General features: G+C 36.2%; 1 protein-coding gene across 3 annotated transcripts in view; it reads right to left on the reverse strand.

Moving 5' to 3' along the window:
• Positions 1-17,502, reverse strand: part of LOC121318573 (PHD finger protein 21B-like) — a 110,246-nt gene extending 92,744 nt beyond the window's left edge. For 2 of the 3 annotated variants that reach the window (XM_041255392.1, XM_041255390.1), the window contains exons 1-3: positions 17,059-17,502; positions 16,601-16,633; positions 16,249-16,314 (exon numbers count right to left, since the gene is read on the reverse strand). In XM_041255392.1, coding sequence (XP_041111326.1) covers positions 16,249-16,314; positions 16,601-16,633; positions 17,059-17,112 — 153 coding nt within the window. In that variant the 5' untranslated portion in view covers positions 17,113-17,502. The remainder of the gene's footprint in view (positions 1-16,248; positions 16,315-16,600; positions 16,634-17,058) is intronic. The other variant, XM_041255391.1, reaches the window with a different exon arrangement.
• Between the last annotated feature and the right edge of the window lie 1,620 nt (positions 17,503-19,122).

Genomic DNA, 19,122 nt, shown 5'->3' on the forward strand with positions numbered 1-19,122 from the left:
AAAATTGGTCAGGGGTCTGAATACTTTTGCAAGGCACTGTATATATATATATATATATATATATATATATATATATATATATATATATATATATATATACACACACACACACACACACACACACACACACACACACACACACACACACACACTAAAAATGATAAAGCTAATTGGAATGATATTAGGCAAGGATATTAAAATGTTATCATAGTTTTGTTCTGTTTTTGTTATTTGCCATCATATTATTAAGCCACAAAATGTATTGATAGAGCAAAGCTATAATATATACGTTACGGGCATACCCCAAAATGTATTGATAGAGCAAAGCTATAATATATACGTTACGGGCATACCCCAAAATGAAGACAATCTGCGGATTGCCCGGACGAATCGCAAATTGCCCACTGACTTTGGGCAAAGCTTGAAATAAAAATAAAAATAACTTATTGGGCTTGGACCGGTCAAACTGCAGTCTGCCCACTGCTTCTTGGGCAGAGTCCGAATCACACAGATCTTTCATTCCTGTTCTGAACGACACACAGACCTTCCCTCTGTTCAAGTCCCTCCCCCATGCTATAATTGGTTGCTTCAAGTTCTGTTATAAAAAGGAGAGTATTATTAATAACATAATAACAACCAATACAAATAAGGAGTTTTATTGAACCAGATGGATGCAGTTACTGGGTGGAACATGAATGGTCAGCTGATTCACATTTGACAGTGTTTATGACAAGCGAACTAAAAGCTGGAGAGCGTACTCAGCTGAGTGACTGAGAGTGTAAGTTAAGTACGTAATACATATCTAGATTTAATAATTTGTTTAAAATAAATTAGTCTTAAATATCTCATTAAATATTGTATAGTCAAGTCATCAATAAAAATACATTTTTATATACAGCTGTCCCGCGCTATACCATCCCCCTTTATAACACCACCCTTGCATACCGCCAGCTATTCTCTCTGAACAAATGTCACCAATAAAAATAGTGCTATTTTTACTTGTTACATAGCCTCCCCGCTGTCCACCAACTTCCCAAGCCAAGCAAACATAAATGTAAGTATTGTAGTTTCCCTCATTGTAGCCAACTAAAACAACAAAGTTATGCAGTCAGCCTTTAACTCACTTTCCTAATTCGCTGTTAACTCAACTTTCATACCAATGTTATGCGCACTCCCGCTCCCAAAACAAAACAGAAAGTACAACATGGCGAGTCGACCCTACATTTAACACCAGAGCAAAAGAAACAAATCTGCATGTATGCATCTGAAAATAAGAAAGCAATACATTGCAAATGTTTTCTCGCCCAAGTGTGGCATATACTGTTAAACAAAGGGCAATTGGAGACATTGTAATGGATAAAAACAAATGGCTTACCTTGATGGAACAGGTCGATTTGTTTAACCTGAAAAAGGCTTGAAGCAGTCTAAAATAAGAGACTTTTATAAATCACAGTAATAAATAAAGTACGGTAAGAGGTTTGTTTACTTGTATGTTTTGCACAAATGAAGGCTGACTTAAACTAAAGCATCAGTTTTGTAAACAGGTTTTTTTTTGTTTTGTTTGGGTTTTTTTTACTTTTCGTTTAAGAAAAGTATTTGCCTGTACATATTTAACTGTTTAAAAAAGAATGCTGTTGAGCTTGAGTGAAATAAACAGATGGCATCGTTCAATGGGGGATAGTATTGGAAAGGTTTACAGTCGTGTCAAATGACCAGTACATTTAAAAAAATAAATAAAAAATCGTACGCTTTGTTTTTATGGAATTGTTGTTTGGGTGATTTGACACTAAATGAGTGTTTGTTTTTTTCTTTGTTTATTATTTTTAATAAGTATAAACTGTTGCTCAAAAGTAACCATACATGTTTCATACAGATGGGAAAATGTGACAAAATGTCACTAGTAGACCTACTGTTGTGTTAAGAACTAGTACTGTAGTTTTAAAAAAGATGAATGTTTTTTCTACTGGTCTTGGATAACTGTAATTGTATAACTATAAATCAAACATATTGATTTTTTTTATTATTGCAATACAAAAAGGTTTGTATGTGTTCCAACACACACTTTTTTTTTGTTTTTTTTTGACCATCACTATGATATTGCGGTGGGAGTGAATACGAGCAAAAATGGGCACCGCCCTTACCAGACGGTTTAAACTTACTGACTGATATATATATATATATATATATATATATATATATATATATATATATATATATATATATATATATATATATATATATACACACACACACACACACACACACACACATATATATATACATATATATATATATATATATATATATATATATATATATATATATATATATATATATATATATATATATATAGATATAGATATATATAGATATATAAATACATGGTAAACTATGACAAATGCATAGTATAACCATGGGTAAAAGCATGGGAAAACTGCAAAATTACTGTTCAAATTTAGCGTGGTGAACTTCTATAATGGACGCTAGTACATTTAAAAATATCTTCTCATATAAGCTGCAAGAACGTTTCTGTTCATTATCTTCGTTTTGTGCACCTCTCCATCTTCTCAGTGACTAACAGGAGTTAATTATCACGCCAATGACCTGTATTATTGTCTCTTTATCCTTTTGGTAATACCTTTTTAATAGGGTTAGGGTAAAGGATGAGAAGGGTTTTATTGCTGATAATGGTTGGCTGGCTTATATTACACATGGCCTTTTACTCTTCAAGCAAATTATAACCTCGCAGACGGGGTGACCAGATTAGATCACTACCCTTATTACCATTACAATTATAATTATTATACATGGTTTTCAGTATGATAAGACATTGAGAAAGACTAGTGGAAATGTTTATCTTTTAATTTATGAAGTTTCGTTTAGTGTTTCTGAACTCCTCACTGTTGAATGTTTAATAGTTATAGATGTGGTAACGTATCCCAGCTGTACAGGAAACACAAAATGAGAGCTTTTAGTATCATAGGTTATGCAGTTAAGGACGAGCGATGAAATGACCAGGCAGAAGAACAGGCCCCTCCTTATACCGCGAGAATCTGATCCTCTCGATAACTTGTGGTAACAAACACCTTTACCAAGTGTCCTCGCCAGTGGATAACAGGTTCTATAGATGTAAAAATGCAAAGGTGACATACCTACAGAATTACTAAATGAGCATTTCAAAGACATGGAAAAAGACATCCAGTCAAAACATTCTTATCTTTGAATTCACTCCGTTTCTGTTCGTATTTCTAAATTCAGCACTATTTCCTGAGCCAGGAATATGCAGGTAGCGACTTTATTTATTTTTATATACATTGTGGGTTTAAGCATACATGGCCACTGGGCTGTGTTGGGCAGGAGGTGTTAATGTTGAATGTGGAGGCCTGCCCTAAGCCAGTAGATGCTGAATATGGATGCATGTTTAAAAAAAAAAAAAGCTTTCTGCTGACCGCTGGATTCCACAGTTGGAATGAGTCAATGCAGGGAGACATTTTGTGAAAGTATTTTTAAGTCTTCGGCTGCGAGAGAGGAAGGGAGGGGCTCTTTGCTTTTTGTTCTTTTTGTGTGTGTGTGTGTGTGGTGGGGGGGGGGGGGGGTGCAAAGCACGTGATTTCAAAGAACTGTACATCACAGCAGCACCAGGGCAGCCAATGGGGATTCAAAGCCAGCTATTAAGGAGGTTGGGAGGCTGGAGCTGCTCATTGTGTCTGATAAACTGCTGAGAAGAAGGAAAGGAATAGTCAAGGAAAAATAAGAAAGGGGGGGGGGGGAATAAATAACTGTGTGCCACTGAATCTGCAAATCGCTTGACTCCCGCGCTGGAGCAGTATGTAATAAAATGTGTTGCTAAGAAACATGCTACGAGAGGAAGTTCATTAAAGGATCCTTTCACACAAAGCTGCTGTCAGGCTCCTCTCGTCTTTAAAGACCGATGTTATTTGGTTTTGTTCCCTCGTGTTCCTAATTAGATTTCTCAGTGAACACCGGCTGTACGATCCATCCAAACTGTACCACGGAACGATTTTAATAACAAAGCAGCATATTTCAGAACTGAAGTCCACTTTATTTCTTTTTTATTTATTTCCCTTTGATGCTGTTTTTTTTTTGTTTGTTTGTTTTTTTGTTACACAGCTACTCGGTTTGTCAACTTTTAAACCCAGAGTGAACCAAATGTCTTGATAAATTTTTGCACAGCCAATGTGTTGTTGGTTTACAACCTTTTAAACGTCATCTGCATTTCAGACCTTGTACCTTGGTAACTCTAGTTGCTATAGTTGCTATGGAAACTGTTTTGGGGTGGTAGTGGGGGCTTCAAAATGCTTTTTTCTTTCAGCAGTAGACCACAAAAGATGGATTTTAAAAAGGTTAAAGACTGATTAATGAAGGAACTAGGCCTGTGCATGTAAAGAAAAAAAAACACACACATTATGTACTGAATCTGCTGCTGTTTGTTAAAAATCATGCCTTATTAGAAAATCTGCTTTTATATTAAATATGTAATGTTTTTGCACATAGTTGTAAGGATTCTATCAACAGCAGCTTGATACAGGTGAGTTTTAAAATGAAAGGCATTTTACAAAGCCCTCTTTACAGGCATTCAGTAAAAAGCATTTTTTGAGTTCAAGCAAAAAGTAATATATTTGTCACTGGAAAAAAAAAAATTCAATAGTCTACTCACTGGCAGTCAGAATTCTGTAAAGAAGAACTTTAAAATTTCAGCCAGCCCATCCCGTGTTGCTTATAAAAGACAAATGTTCTGCTAGGAAAGTGCACTGGGCTGCAATGGGGGCCCTGAATGCACGGCCCCCTACGCTTTGCGCTGGCTGTCACAGTGGCTGGAAGGTACAGTAGCTGGAACTAGAAGCTGCATCATTGGTTATAAATGACACTCATGGAAATTGCTACTGTGCAACAATCAGTAGCTAATACTAGAGGCACAACCAAAGGTTAGGGTGCACAGTTCTTACTACCAAAGGGACATCTTGCCTACTGTGGCACACAACCTAACAAAAAGGTACATTCTGTGTTTACAATGCACCAGACTTTCATAAGCGCTGCTTTTTTTAAATTGCCAAAGCACAGTATGACTGTATTTGTAGTGTACCCAAACTGTGAGCCGTAAAAGCAGCAGTGTCATCCTAACTCTGAACATACCAGAACGCCACTAAAATATAGATTTTCTTTCCAAGAATCATTATACGAATTCGCATTTTACTGTAATTTACTTGGCGGTGTGTCAGTGACTTTGTTTTTTGTTTGGGTCCACAGTGGCAGTCGATGAATTGCTGCTGTCTCAGCATTTTTAGCCTTCTTAAAGTAGTAGTTAGTAGTAGAAGATCCAAATGCTCTTTTCATTGCTTCAAGAGCTGAATCAGACAGTTGTGCTAGAGATGTGAGTAATGTGACCTAGCTTGCCTATTATGACAGTTCTGGCTCAACTACACCACCGTGGATGAGCCACAGCTACCAGAAACATCTCAAACCCACTACATGAAAAAGAAAAAAGAAACACAAAGACTTCCCTGACCACTATTAAATAGCTAAAAAGGAAAAGGAACAAACAGGACGAGGTTTCATAAATTTGCAAATTTGCCATTTTTGTGAACATACAACAAGCACAGTAACAATGGAACCTCACAAGGGAATGAATTACCCTCTAATAAATATGGTTTAAAAATTGACCTTACTATTTGAATGAAACATGGGCCGTGTCACAGTCTATTTGTATCAAAATATTGGTCACCATAATAGTATTTGAACTACAGAATGGTGTTGCTGTATTACTTTATATGCATTTCTACCTTATAAAAACTCATGCAGACCCTCACATTTTTTTTTACCCTTTTTAACCAACAAAAACTACACCACTAGAGAATGGGAAGAATTATGGGGCCATATTGCCTATGATACAGTAGTCAATTATCCGATCTTTGATCAACCGAACACACCTGTAATCAGGTGATGAATTACGTGTGGTGTATTACACACACAGCTTCTGCTGCGAGAACAGCTGCAAGATTTAGCTGCCAAAAAAAGAACCAGCACTTTAAATTGTTGCAGTTAAACAAATTAAAACAGTCACCTCGTTCATGATTTTTCTTCTATTTTATCAGTAAGGGCTGGAGATCCTGTCTGTTTATTCATTTCAATTGCAATGCCTTAACAGCAAGTATCAAAGCATAGAAACATTTTACAGAATTTTTTAAGTTTAATGATTCCTAAAGTTCTGTAATGTGTCAAAGTTGTACTGAATTGTATTCTTTAATGATTTTTAAAGTTTGGTATATGGTATGTTTAATTATAGTATTTTATTATCTTAACTGTTTGTTAAAGTGTTACTGAATTGCATTAAATTCATGATTTGTAAAGCTTTGTAATTTTGTATGCTTAATGCGATAGAATCGGTTACTAGCTATATATCATCAGTAGGTATACTAAGTACTTGTGTATGTTAGCTTTATTCTATACATTATTAAGAGGTAATTGTTATTAATACCTGTTTGATTATCCATACAAATCGATCATGCAAACTAATATCAGACCCAATTAGTTTGGATATCTGACTCTCTACTGTACATTCATAGATATTACAATGCAGCCTTGTATTACATTTGACTTATGCCAATGTCAATCAGATTCCAATTGAGTTGAACTTATTACAACACATCTGTTACAGTTCTACTCCATTTAACACCAAACTAATAATCGATCAGTATGAAAATCAATATATTTTTTTATTTTCTCAAGGTGAAAATAATCCAAAATATTATCGATTGCTGCGACTCCCAATTCTACTGCTGTGCGCTGGGGCTGAAAGGCCACACGCAGGGAATTCACATATCATTCTTGTTTACTCTTGTGAGAGCAGATTTGAATTTTAATGAGCAGACGTCATTCTTTGTTGATCTATGCCTCCTTTTGCAACCCCAGCCCCCCACCCCTCAAACAGACCAGGTCCCACAAAGATTTTCACATTTATATTCGACTAGGAAGCCTTTGGTTTCTGTTTGTAAATCATCTCTCTCTCACACACATGATTTCAGACACTCATGAAACACTGCTCTATGAGACTTTCTTGTAGTTTTCCCTGTAGTCTTTCTTTCATTGCTGAGTCCTCTGTGCACTCCATTGCATTGTTCCCATCTCCCAGAGGTACAAGTCATTTCAGCTGCGTCACAAGCTCCCCTCACCCTTGAAACCTGATTGCCTCTTTGTCATTCAGGAAGTCAAACGCACTTCCATTCAGGCTACTACTGTCCTAATGTCAAGCTCTCACTGCTCAGAATTATATTTTAAATTAACTTAACTTAACTTAACTTAATGTTAATTAAATTAACATAAAATAAGCAAGTCATCGAAAAAAACACCATTTACAAAACTTTAAAACAAAAAAAAAACAACTTCAGTGATAACCAGTGACATTAAGAGAGGACTGATAAATAATGTGTTGTTTATTGGGTGTGAATTGGAGTAAACACAGTAGCTCAATATGATTACTGATAGCATTTCTAAGAAAATACCATAACCACTGGCTAAAAAGTTTTAAACATGAACCTCTCTGAGAAAATCCCAGCCAAAGTATGGAGAAATTATCTAACTTACCCTATAATCAGTCCTGGTTATTAAAACCGTTGCTGAAACTATCAGGCCTAACCTGAGTCTGCAGCTTCACTTATTTACTTTATTGGTGCAGGGGGAAAAAACGACTTTTCTAGCAGAAAGCACAGTGGTCCCTACAGTAGCAGCACACAGTTACTGATATGTTAGCACGGTGCTACAGTACATTTGCAGGTAGTATCGGTTCATACCATGTCTAAATATGGAAACTATTAAGCATTATTACCTCTGAACCATTGCCTTGCCATTGCAGTGCCAATGCACTGTCGTTGGTATGGCTATTTTATATTAAAACAATCCTTGAAAAGGCATGAAAAGAGGAGCGCTCCAACAGCAAATCCTCTATCCGAACGCCATTGTAAGCAAAAGTTTCCAGAGTTCCCATATAATCACTAATGGTCTCTAATGAGGTACCGTGGGATTTCAGGACTTATTAGAGGGCATGTCTTAGAGAAGAAATTCAAAGTTAATTGAAATCAATTGTTACTGTACTGACTGCAGGTTCCTTGAACTGGCTGCAATATCAGAGCCATGCAGCAGACTCGTTTCAATCTGCACCGCTAAGCTGGGACAGAACTTCCTACATGCCACTCAGGAGATCATAATGTGAAATAACCTCTTCAGCTCCCAAAATACAGCTTCCAATAGCTCAAAAGATAGGACGTCAGCACAATTAAACAAACTAAAGAAAGAACTGCTGAAGAATGCCTGCACTATTACAAGTTTCATTACAATCTGATGAGCTGTTCTCAAGATATACTGTAGTATGACAAATGTACAACAATGATATCACATTATATAATAATAATAATAATAATAATAATAATAATAATAATAATAATAATAATAATAATAATAATAATAAAACTGAGATGCAATAAATATTTATCTTGCAGGCAATATATACTGTATTTTGGGATACTACATAAAAATACTGTAAGTTATTCAAACGTAACCTGTAAAATCTGTGAATACAGCTGTGAATCAAATTTAAATTCAATCAGTAAAAGTACTGGCTTTGTGATTTTGACTTGCTGCATTTGTAAGCGTAATGCACATCTATTGGGCATAAAATACTAAACAAAGACACACAAAAGAAATTCTCTACATTTCTTATATCTGTCATGTTTGGGCAGTTAGATCCGGGCACTCTTTAAGTTGCACACTGTGATATATACTATATATATATATATATATATATATATATATATATATATATATATATATATATATATATATATATATATATATATATATATATATATATATATATATAGGCCCTACATTTAAAATAAACTTTTTAATCATGTACCTTTGATACTGTTTTCAGTTTAACGCAATACAATTTCAGTTAATATGCTTTAACTATAAACAACTAAAGGTCCATTATCACACAACTAAACTTTTCTGTGCCTATGCAGCAGTGCTGGCAGTTTAAATGTGAGTGCAGTCAGATCCGCCAGTTTGAAATGTGCATGAAAAAGATGTAACATTTATTTTTATTTAAATATGTTTAATGTAATAAAAATGCATCTTTTTTCTTTGCCCAGGGATCCCTTTAAATATTCATCTGACACTGAATTCCACATATCGGATTAGTAAAGAAGGGTTTATATAGCTATAATTTTAGGCTTGAGATCATTTAGAAAAACTATGTGAACATAAGTTAGACATTTTATTCAACATCATGTAGGCCTAGTCAAAGAAAATACAAAATGATATTGCAGAAGTCTACCAGAAGACTATAACAGTAGTACAGTAGTTCATGTTTTTTTTAACAGTTTTTTGTTAAGTATATGTAAAACTACAAAGTGGCATGTAATTTTATATACAAACGTAACATTATTTAACAGGTTTCATTTAACTTTATGAAGCAAAATGTGTTAATTCTACAGTGTGATGCAAAACTTTTGGCCGTAGCTGTAGGTTAGTCCTCATTATCATTATAACTTGTTCCACTTGTTCTGATCAGTTGAACCAATTATCGGGATCACCTGTTTGGTACGCTGCAATTAGGATTACGTTAGTACAGTTATGCAGGATTTTCTGGTCTGCATTTTAGACCACTGGTACGCTCCAATAGGTACAAATTTATTTTACTATCCATCAAAACCAGCCAATCAAAACTTGGCATCAACGAAAGCAAACAATCCTGTGCCTGCAACTGCCGAGTCAGCCAACCACAGCCTGTCAGCTCGACTGGAGGGCAGACACTGGATTTTCAACAGCAACAAAAGTAGACACGGAAAGTTCAGTAATATTGCTTCAATCAGATATATGGCATTGTCCAGATAAACTACAAGCAGTTCTGACAAGAGGACAAGTAATAAAGTTATTTTTTTTTTCTCTAATTATGTGTGTACCTTTTAAGAACATTTTGGGACTATTTTCCTAAAACTTTTCTCAGCAGAAGGGTACCTTCCACCTTGGGTTAGCTGACCTTGTCCTTCCACTCATCTTGGGATGCATGACTCCAGTCGCAGTCAAATAACACACGGTAGAGCCTTCAACAACGGGTACTATTGTTCAATCAATTCCCACTTAAACAACTTATCTTTATGATTCACTATACCACTTGTCAGTCTGGTTCTTGAATCATTCGATCAGCAAAGGACAAAACTTGTAGCTGGCACCCACCAGCATGAAATGTGCCACTCCTACAAACTAAAGGATATCTGCAGTGCCCTGGTAAAAAGTGTACGGCACGCACATACAGGTGGTCCTCATGATTGCATAATAATCGCACAGTACCTGAAAGGGTAAACAATATGTGTATAAAATCATGACTTTATCAGATCATACCTGTAAACAAAGTTGTAAACCTGTAAATAAACATTTGTGCACACTATACCAAATGATATGTTAGTACGTTTCCATTTATTGATTCCAATATTCAAAAGTTACACACATATAGCTTCAACATTGATCATTAGAAATGTGGCACCTAGATATAACAGAATTCAGACAATGATGTTCTGGGAGATAGCTCGGGTACGGAGATGGTAGCTTGTCCCACTCGCACTCTCAAATGCCTGTCTTATATATCCTACCTAACTGCGTGTGTGTAAAGTTGAACTTTGTGAACTCTGCTCACTATCAATTAATTGGCATGAGTGATGATGTTGTTTCAGACACAGAACATTATGCAAGGTCACAATGTACCCCAGCTTATCAATGCCTTGCTCCTGCGCCCAAGCTGGTCCAATAGGCGTCCAAGGGCGTATAGCATATCTATAAACTTGTATTATACAAGTTTGGGGATAGCTGGTGTACAATCAGTTTCACCATGTGGAGTGTGAGAGACATACAGACGGATGGATAGGGGGGTGGACAATCTCGGTGTATAAGAGTCCCCAAACCAAACAAACAAACAAATGAGATACATTTATTTGTTAATAATTAATTATTGCACCCAGTTATCATAGTTTTCGCTATTTTTCCCTGTAAGACACTACAGCATGCGCTCTTGCCACAGGCACATATGTTAAGGCTGCAGTTTGACCTCGAACATCCGTATTTGTACACAGTTTGTGTTTATATATTGTACAGAGTAGGGCGGTGTGTAATAAAAGTTGTTGCCCACTCCACTAGTGTGCTTGCTGGCCACTCTGACCTTGATGAGGTGAAAGTCAGCTTGTATCTTACACAGGATACTTTATATTTTCTAATATATAGTTAAACAACTAGGTGACATCCCTTCTGTCTCATACAAACTGTCAAAGAATTTTCAGATGGCCCTATCACATTTAAGGACTACTATATATTTTATAATATTCTCCATTTGTATGAATTAATGCAAAGCCAAGGCACAGTATACTAAAATGAAGCTTTCTGTCCTTCATGCTTCATATCTGACAAAATGCATCTGCCGTCAGGTCAGTGTTACACAGGTGAAGGTCACAGAATACCAAGCCAATCCAAACACTTTCAAATAAAGTGACAGGAGTAGAAAATCCATGAAACAGAAACAGGTTAAAACAGCTACAAAAAATGTGCCCAATCTCGTTTTGGATAGCTCAAGCATCTTTTGCAAAGCACAGTACAGATCATGTAATAATGTTATATGTGTAAGGTTATGCAGCCATGCCAAACTTCTGAACACAATCAAAAATCTTAGTTGTACCATGTTTGGTTACAGCTTCAGTTACCGGAATACATGTTTCAGGTCCTTACTTAGGAGGTACTTAATTCTCAAAAATATATACGCTATGCATCAGTAAATAAAAACAACTTTGTTATAATTTGATAGTGGTTTATAAATATTTCTTCTTTTTTTTTTTTTTAATGATCCTGACCAACATTATCTATTCTGTTTTAAGTCTTCAAACAGTAAATAGGGGGACTACATCTCCACGTTCCTAATGGCAAAATCCAAATAAATAAGTGATGCACTTAATCAGCTTAGTGGAAATGCAAAGCACTGGCAGCAGCAAAGTGACTTAATGAGCAATGCTCAATGCTGAGAGAGAGAGAGAGAGAGAGAGAGAGAGAGAGAGAGAGAGAGAGAGAGAGAGAGAGAGAGAGAGAGTAATATAGGGGCTACTTTTACAGAGCTGATTTTATATCAAACAGGCTCATTTATTTCATGAAAAAATTAAACAAAGCTTAATACTGGACCATACAACAGGAAAGCCATTGTAGCTCATCTGGTCATGGAGCAGAAACCACTTGCCCAGTTAATACATTCCTTATAAATGCTCATTAAACAGAAAAACCATATCTATAAATATTAGAGATTTTATATTTCAATGGTTTATATTTCAACCCCCTAATGAACTCATAACCCAGAGGCCTGTACTTAATAACAGTTCTCTATAGGAGGACTCTGTCGTTGGTTCAGCTGCCCTGCTCCTTAGTAAACAGGAAGGCTTGCCCAGAGCAGAGCTGATCAGGGGGTCCTGATTGGCTGGGTGTGCGTTCCCAGGAAGCCCATGCCTGTTGAAAAACACAACAGCACCAGCATTCGAGGCATCTGCAATGCCATGGCTACACAGTCCTTGTGCTGACAGAAAGACTTTGTGTTCATGTACACCGAGGAGGATAGTATCTGCTCCAGAGGAGAGAACTACTACACGAAATCCCTTCCATTCCAAGACAGTGCTCATGAAGGCATTGCCCAGCTGAGGCTGTCGGAAGAGGTCGGAGGTTAGTTTAGGGGATCTGACCCCAACAACAGTATAGCGAGGGTTTCGTAGAGTAGGTTCCTACAGTGGGATGTCTCTTTTAGTAAACTCATAACACTGATGAAGGCTTGATTAAATTACCTATTACAATTCTGAAACAAGTTTGAAATATTGTAAGACTACCTACATGCACTAATGTGGACGCTGTATGCACCGATCATAACATATTCCACACTGTGGACACGATAACTGCCTTAAATTTTTACAAATCTCCAAACTTTTATCCTGAGCTGTGGTCTCCAGTAAACATTCCAATGTGGGTAAACCGAATCAACCTACAGATCAATGAGGTTCATAATTATAAGAATCGTGTGTGTGCGCGTGCATTTCTGCATGTGTGTATGTGTGTGGTTGCATGCTTGTGTGTTTGTACTGGTTTATTCAGATTGGTAATGACAAGTTAGAGTAAAGTGCTTTGAGAATCTAGCCCATGGCTTTAAAGTTACAGCTTTGTGCTGTGAAACTAGGCAAGCGCAAGGGTGGGTGAAAACAATTCAGGACTATAGTACCGCCACCGGTCATAGAAGGTGCATGAATTAAGTGTCTGAATTAAGAGTTAATGCATTAGCTGACTAGAATGGCCTCTTTCAATTTTAAAAACTGCAAAACAAAGCGTTTAAAAGTATCCCAAATTTAAACAAACATCCAATTCACCAAAACAGTTTCAAACAAAGGACAAAGGTTTGATCACAGCGAAACAGAAGCAGAGATGAGGTTGGCAAACTTTATGGCCTTAGTTTTCATTCCTTTAACTATTAAGAAGCTTTATTGACACAATTTCAGTCTTTCATTATCTCCTCTATTTTTTATTTTGAATGGAGAAAAACTGTGATTTTGACAAAACAGAACCAAACAGCTAGGTAATATAATTCAGGGTCTCAAGTTGTTTGCTGGTTTTGTAACAAAGACATGTCTCTTTTGGTCTTTTATTGAATGTATTGTATAGAATGCTGGGTTGTTTTGTCTATTAGAATGATTCTTTACAGAACCTGAGTTCTTTTCTACATTGCGTTGAGCAACATTGATCACAGTGATTAATATAATGCTGATATGAGTGCCCAAAGCAGGGGAAAACTAATGTATACTGACTTTATTATTGTGCAAGTGTGTCAGTTACATTTTTTTTAATCAGTTCTTCACCCCATTAGTTTCTATGGTCTGGGGCAATTTCTTTGTTCTTAAATTAAGAAAGTTCAAAATATGACAATCTACTGATACTAGAAGAGGAAATTTAAACCTTTTTTTTTCATTGCTCCAAACTAGAATGAATACATAGATAACAAAGCACTACTGTCTGGTTGTAAAAAGAAACAACTGCTATTGTCAATGAACTAGCTACAAACAATTGTTTTGCTATTTTGATTTGCTAGTCCTCTTCGTTTATGTATAACTTTCCGGAAGAGCAAAAAAGTGGTGCTGATAAAAAATCCTGCGTAGGCCTTCCGTTAAACGTCATGACTCATTTTGATTTCTGTAAGCTCTACATATCAAGCAGCCACACATCCAGGGCGCACCAACAAAAACTATAGTAACCTAATATTAGCCACAGAACTAGAATAACGGCGTTTTGCAACCAACACCTTTAAAACAAAAACACACAACGCCGCCTCACTTTAGTCTCATAATATCGTATTTGTATCAAGCACTTTGCTATTATTTTGTCAGTTTTAGTAAAAAGAACCCATTGTAAGTTAGTCTAAAATGGTTACTTTATTTGTTTGTGATATTCGGTCTCTGTAAGAGTCTCTTTAATTTCGCGAGAATTTATTTATCTGATGTAACAAACGATGCATCTTCTCTTTTAAATTAAATACCCAACACGAGTTCATATTGGATGGTAATAAAAATTTCATATAAGGAATTATTTTATTATTTCCTTCAGAAGTATTGCACAGTAGCTGTTTTTAATGACCTCTGTTGTTAGAGCATACCGAGAAATCTATACACAGCGGTTATTAAAGAGGAATCGACAAGTTGTTCTGCTTTCTAAGTACAAGCACGCCAACATTCTCCGACTCACTTTTTTTTTTTTTACTAATAAAAAAGACAAAAAAATGGTTTGGTTGTATCCAGTGATTAATACATTGTGCTCTGCTGAGTAGGGCATTATTTCTCCCCTCCCCCTCTTCCGAAAACGGCATCAAAGCAATCAAAATGGTAATGCTGATCGTGAATGGGGGCCCCATCCCCCACGTTCAAACTCTGCAGACTTTCCTCCATCCGAGGAGGTGGAAACAACACCCCTTTCCTAACAAACATGGAAGCTTCCACTATCAAACTCAAGTGGCTTCACAAATCTATATCTTTGAAACAATATGCAAGCTCTGTTTCTGGAAAACTAACTACAAAACACGTGCAATAAATAAAAAAAAATAAACGTATACGTTTTAATCCGCAGTTTTTAATATCATGAAGAAGCACGTAACTCATTATGAAAACATACACACACAGGCGCTGTTCTTGGTGCTGAAAAGACCACATTCCAAAGGAAACGCGATCGATTGAATTTAAGAAAAGCTCCATTCATTCCACACGGGGGAGATCTCGGGAAATACAAACAGACTGAAACAAAACTGGTGCTTAAACTTCATTCCTGTTTAATAGGGTTAAACGTTGGTGACATGTTGCCACAGCTAAATCAGCTTTATAAATTCGGTAAGAAAAAGCGAAACCAAGCGGATGGTAGCTCGCTGTGCTGTACAAGTGTTACTGAAGCGTTCAATGGCATCTGTTCGTAATCCTGAAAAAACACGAGCAGACCGACGGTGCTCGCTAAATTCAGCTAACATCCCCAAGGGGGAAGGGGGGGGGGGGTCACTGTTTTCTTCCTAGATGACACAGATTAAATAACCAGCGTTTAAATAACAAAGTTATGATTAAAACACGTTTCACACACGATTATAAAAAAAGTGAAAGTGTACTCGAATCAAAAGCTAACACGTCAGACCAGACGAAGATGAGTAAAAGCAATTAAAGAACAGAAAGTACATCAATACAGCTGGTCATTTTTTAAATAGCTATATAACTGTATTCCTTTGTTAATTTTGGCTACAAATACCCCATATCCTCGTCTTGTTTAATTTTCTGTTAAAAAAAGTGGTTACTGAGGATTTAAGATCATTTTCTTTACCCACACTCCCGAAACATGTCGACCTACTCAAAATGGACGCTAAAATTCCCAACATTTCATTGCTGCCCAACTTATAGTAAAGCAGCAGAACAAAACATAATGTTCGGGCTTAGCTTATCAGACAGTGGAAAACTGATTTTTTTTTTTTTTTTTTTTTTTTTTTTTTTTATTGACCAGAAATTAATCTAAACATATTACTTGTTAAACTGTGCTTCGATTTACTTATTTTAACTTCGGATTCCGTTTTGAAAAGTAAAACCAGGCTAGCCAAACTGCTCGATAAATTATGCAACATTCAGCGAATTCTTAAAATCTTACTTGTTTTTCGCTTAGAGCTGATATTCTTGATTGTCTTTCGTGGAGTTGTTTCTTAAGATCCCCGTTCTAAAATGAAGCAAATATATGATTAATGGCCTAAAATAAATAGTTGCTTTTAACCCTAGCTCGGTTGATTTTAAAAAAAAAGGCCAAATTATCGCCTACCGCAATTGTTTCGGAGCATATTACAACACAAAGGTACCGAATCAAGCGCCGAAAAAAGAGAACATAAGGGAAGAGAAAGGAGATCTATGCTGATAAAGTTTTTTTTTTTTTTTTTTTTTTACCCAGTTCGACCACAACTACCCTTTCTATTACACTGAAATAATAACACTTTAAGAATTCCATTTACCTGTGGATCTTGCTTCATCTGTGCAACTAGTTTCTAAAGAGAAAAACATAAACAAGAATTACAAAAGTGTTTCAATTAATTAGTATGTTTGGGAGGAACAAAGACTCAAAAGCTAACACTGCGAGTCAGTTTCCAGCGGCGGTTCATAAATATTCAAGTCTCGTCCTAATCTCACACGGCTCCTCCGCATTATTATTGGAATCCTTGTTGCTCTAAAAAAAAAAAAAAAACTCAGCAAATTCCCAAACTACTCAGAAAAGTGAAAAAAATCCCTTTCTCTCAACGACACGCTATATTCATCAACAGATACTGAAACAAAATAATATGTATCATACACTTATTTCGTAAGAATGCGCATCTTTATCGTTTGATCCCGTCAGATTCTTTCCTCCTTTCGTTTTCTCTCGATCTCTGTTTCTCATTCTCACAGGATATAAAATAATAACATTTTATAATACCTGATGACACTGAATTTCCAATTTCAACGAGTCTTGTAGGCCCTGTAGTTCCATGGTCTGACTTTCCAAGCACTTTTCTTGCACTTTTTAAGCAATCTCGAAGAAGTTTTGAGGACAAAATAAATTTTAAAAGCGACAATAACAACCGAAAGAACAACTACACGGGCTGCAAAGCAAGTTCTTGCCTCTTTGCTGGGGACACGACTCGTCACTCACTTTCCGCCACGGCGGAAACTCTTACAAAGACGTAGCAAAGACTTCAGCACCTGGACAGATCCACTGCTATAATAATCCCACAGCGACGCGCTTATTCCGGGTGTTCGTTATTTTCTTATTTCGGTAATTATGAGTTGAAAACCTAGGTACTAGATTTAGTCCGAGTCCGCGGCTTGATTTCACTTTGCCTCGGGAAAAGTTGCGCTTCGGCTGTCAATGCTAATTCGAAAGTTCCCGGATGGAGCAGTGAAAGAAGAACAGAACTCTCTCTCTCTCTCTCTCTCTCTCTCTCTCTCTCTCTCTCTCTCTCTCTCTCTCTCTCTCTCTCTCTCTCACAAACATACACACACTGCACATGCGCGCTATACCGTGTACACTGCCAAACAGAAAACTATTTAGGAATGTCTTGAGTGGCCATTTGTGTGTTTGCAGTATTCTTACATTGTGCATTATTGGTCCCATAGGGCTTAAATAGGGACTAGAACTCTTGGGATTATTTGGGTATGTTTATACATAAAAAAAAATTATCCAAATAAATAACTACTTCATACTCTGTGTGCGCGCGTGTGTGTGTGTGTGTACACACACACACACACACACACACACATGTGCTTGTGATATCATTTACTACATAGTTAATGATGTAATTATCTACTATTCCTTTCTATTTAAACTTTCAGGCATCATGGTATTGCTTCTAAGTATCTGTTTGTTTTCCTTTATTCGTCTGTACTGAATATTGCCTAATTTAATTTCTTCTTAAACGCCACATTGTAGGTCATTTTTGACCTACATTTTTGTAAAGTGTTGATATATTGGTTCACTTAGTTTTTTATTTATTATGTTTAATAGTCTGTATTCTTTTATATAATTTCTCTTCTACGTATTTTATTTTGTTTATTCATACATATACACTGCTGTGCAAAAGTCTTAGACATGTTGCATTTTTCTACTATGACGCATTATGAGCATCAACAATTTACTCAAAGCCTCCATTAGTGTTTTCTACTAATATAACAACCACGACTTGCATAAAGAAGGAAAAACACTGAGTGAAATAGCTCGCATCACTTGATTTTGAAGGTGTGGTATTCAAAGTATGATCAACAAGTACAGAGAAAAATGATCTGTAATTGACAAACCCAGGAATGGAAGACTCAAAAAGCTGTTCCCCACAGGTAGTGTTAACTGTAGAGACACTGCAGTGCCTAACTTTGAGCTGAGATTTGAAGATGTTTTCCATTAATAAACACAGGTGTTAAATAGTTAAATGCCTATATGCTTTATTATATGGCAAGTGGAATCTCTCTGCCATTTACTTTCATTGGGATGCTAAATCTATTGCATTGTCAATAAAAAAAAGTGTCACAATGGGTCCCATTGACAAAACAACATTTATCATACAACAACTATAACTAGAGGAAACAGCCTGTGTGTTTGGAGGAAATCGCCTGTTTTTATCTATTTGATTTGATTTGATTATTTTTGTGTTTTATCTATCATTCTTATTCATTTTCTGTTTTCTTAAATTATTGTTATTTATTGTTACTTTGTAATTGTTACTACTTCTTGATACTGCAGACTTCTTGTAAAGCGTTTTGAGATACTGGGAGCGTCAAGTGAGCAGCTCAGTGAAGCTCAGTGAAAGAACCCACTTAATGGTATGTTCATTTCCGCTCCCTCTGAGCAGATTTCATCGCTGACCCAAGTCAGCAGAAACATTCTCGCTCTCTTACTTAATGTACCCACCATGATATGAAAGGTGCTATATAAATAAATCACCTGAAATTGAAATTGCCTAAAACCTGTCTAACCTGGCATCACTTGGGACTGGAAAATTGTGCCGGA

The sequence above is a fragment of the Polyodon spathula genome, chromosome 7 (genome assembly GCF_017654505.1).
Source record: "Polyodon spathula isolate WHYD16114869_AA chromosome 7, ASM1765450v1, whole genome shotgun sequence".
Lineage (NCBI taxonomy): Eukaryota > Metazoa > Chordata > Actinopteri > Acipenseriformes > Polyodontidae > Polyodon > Polyodon spathula.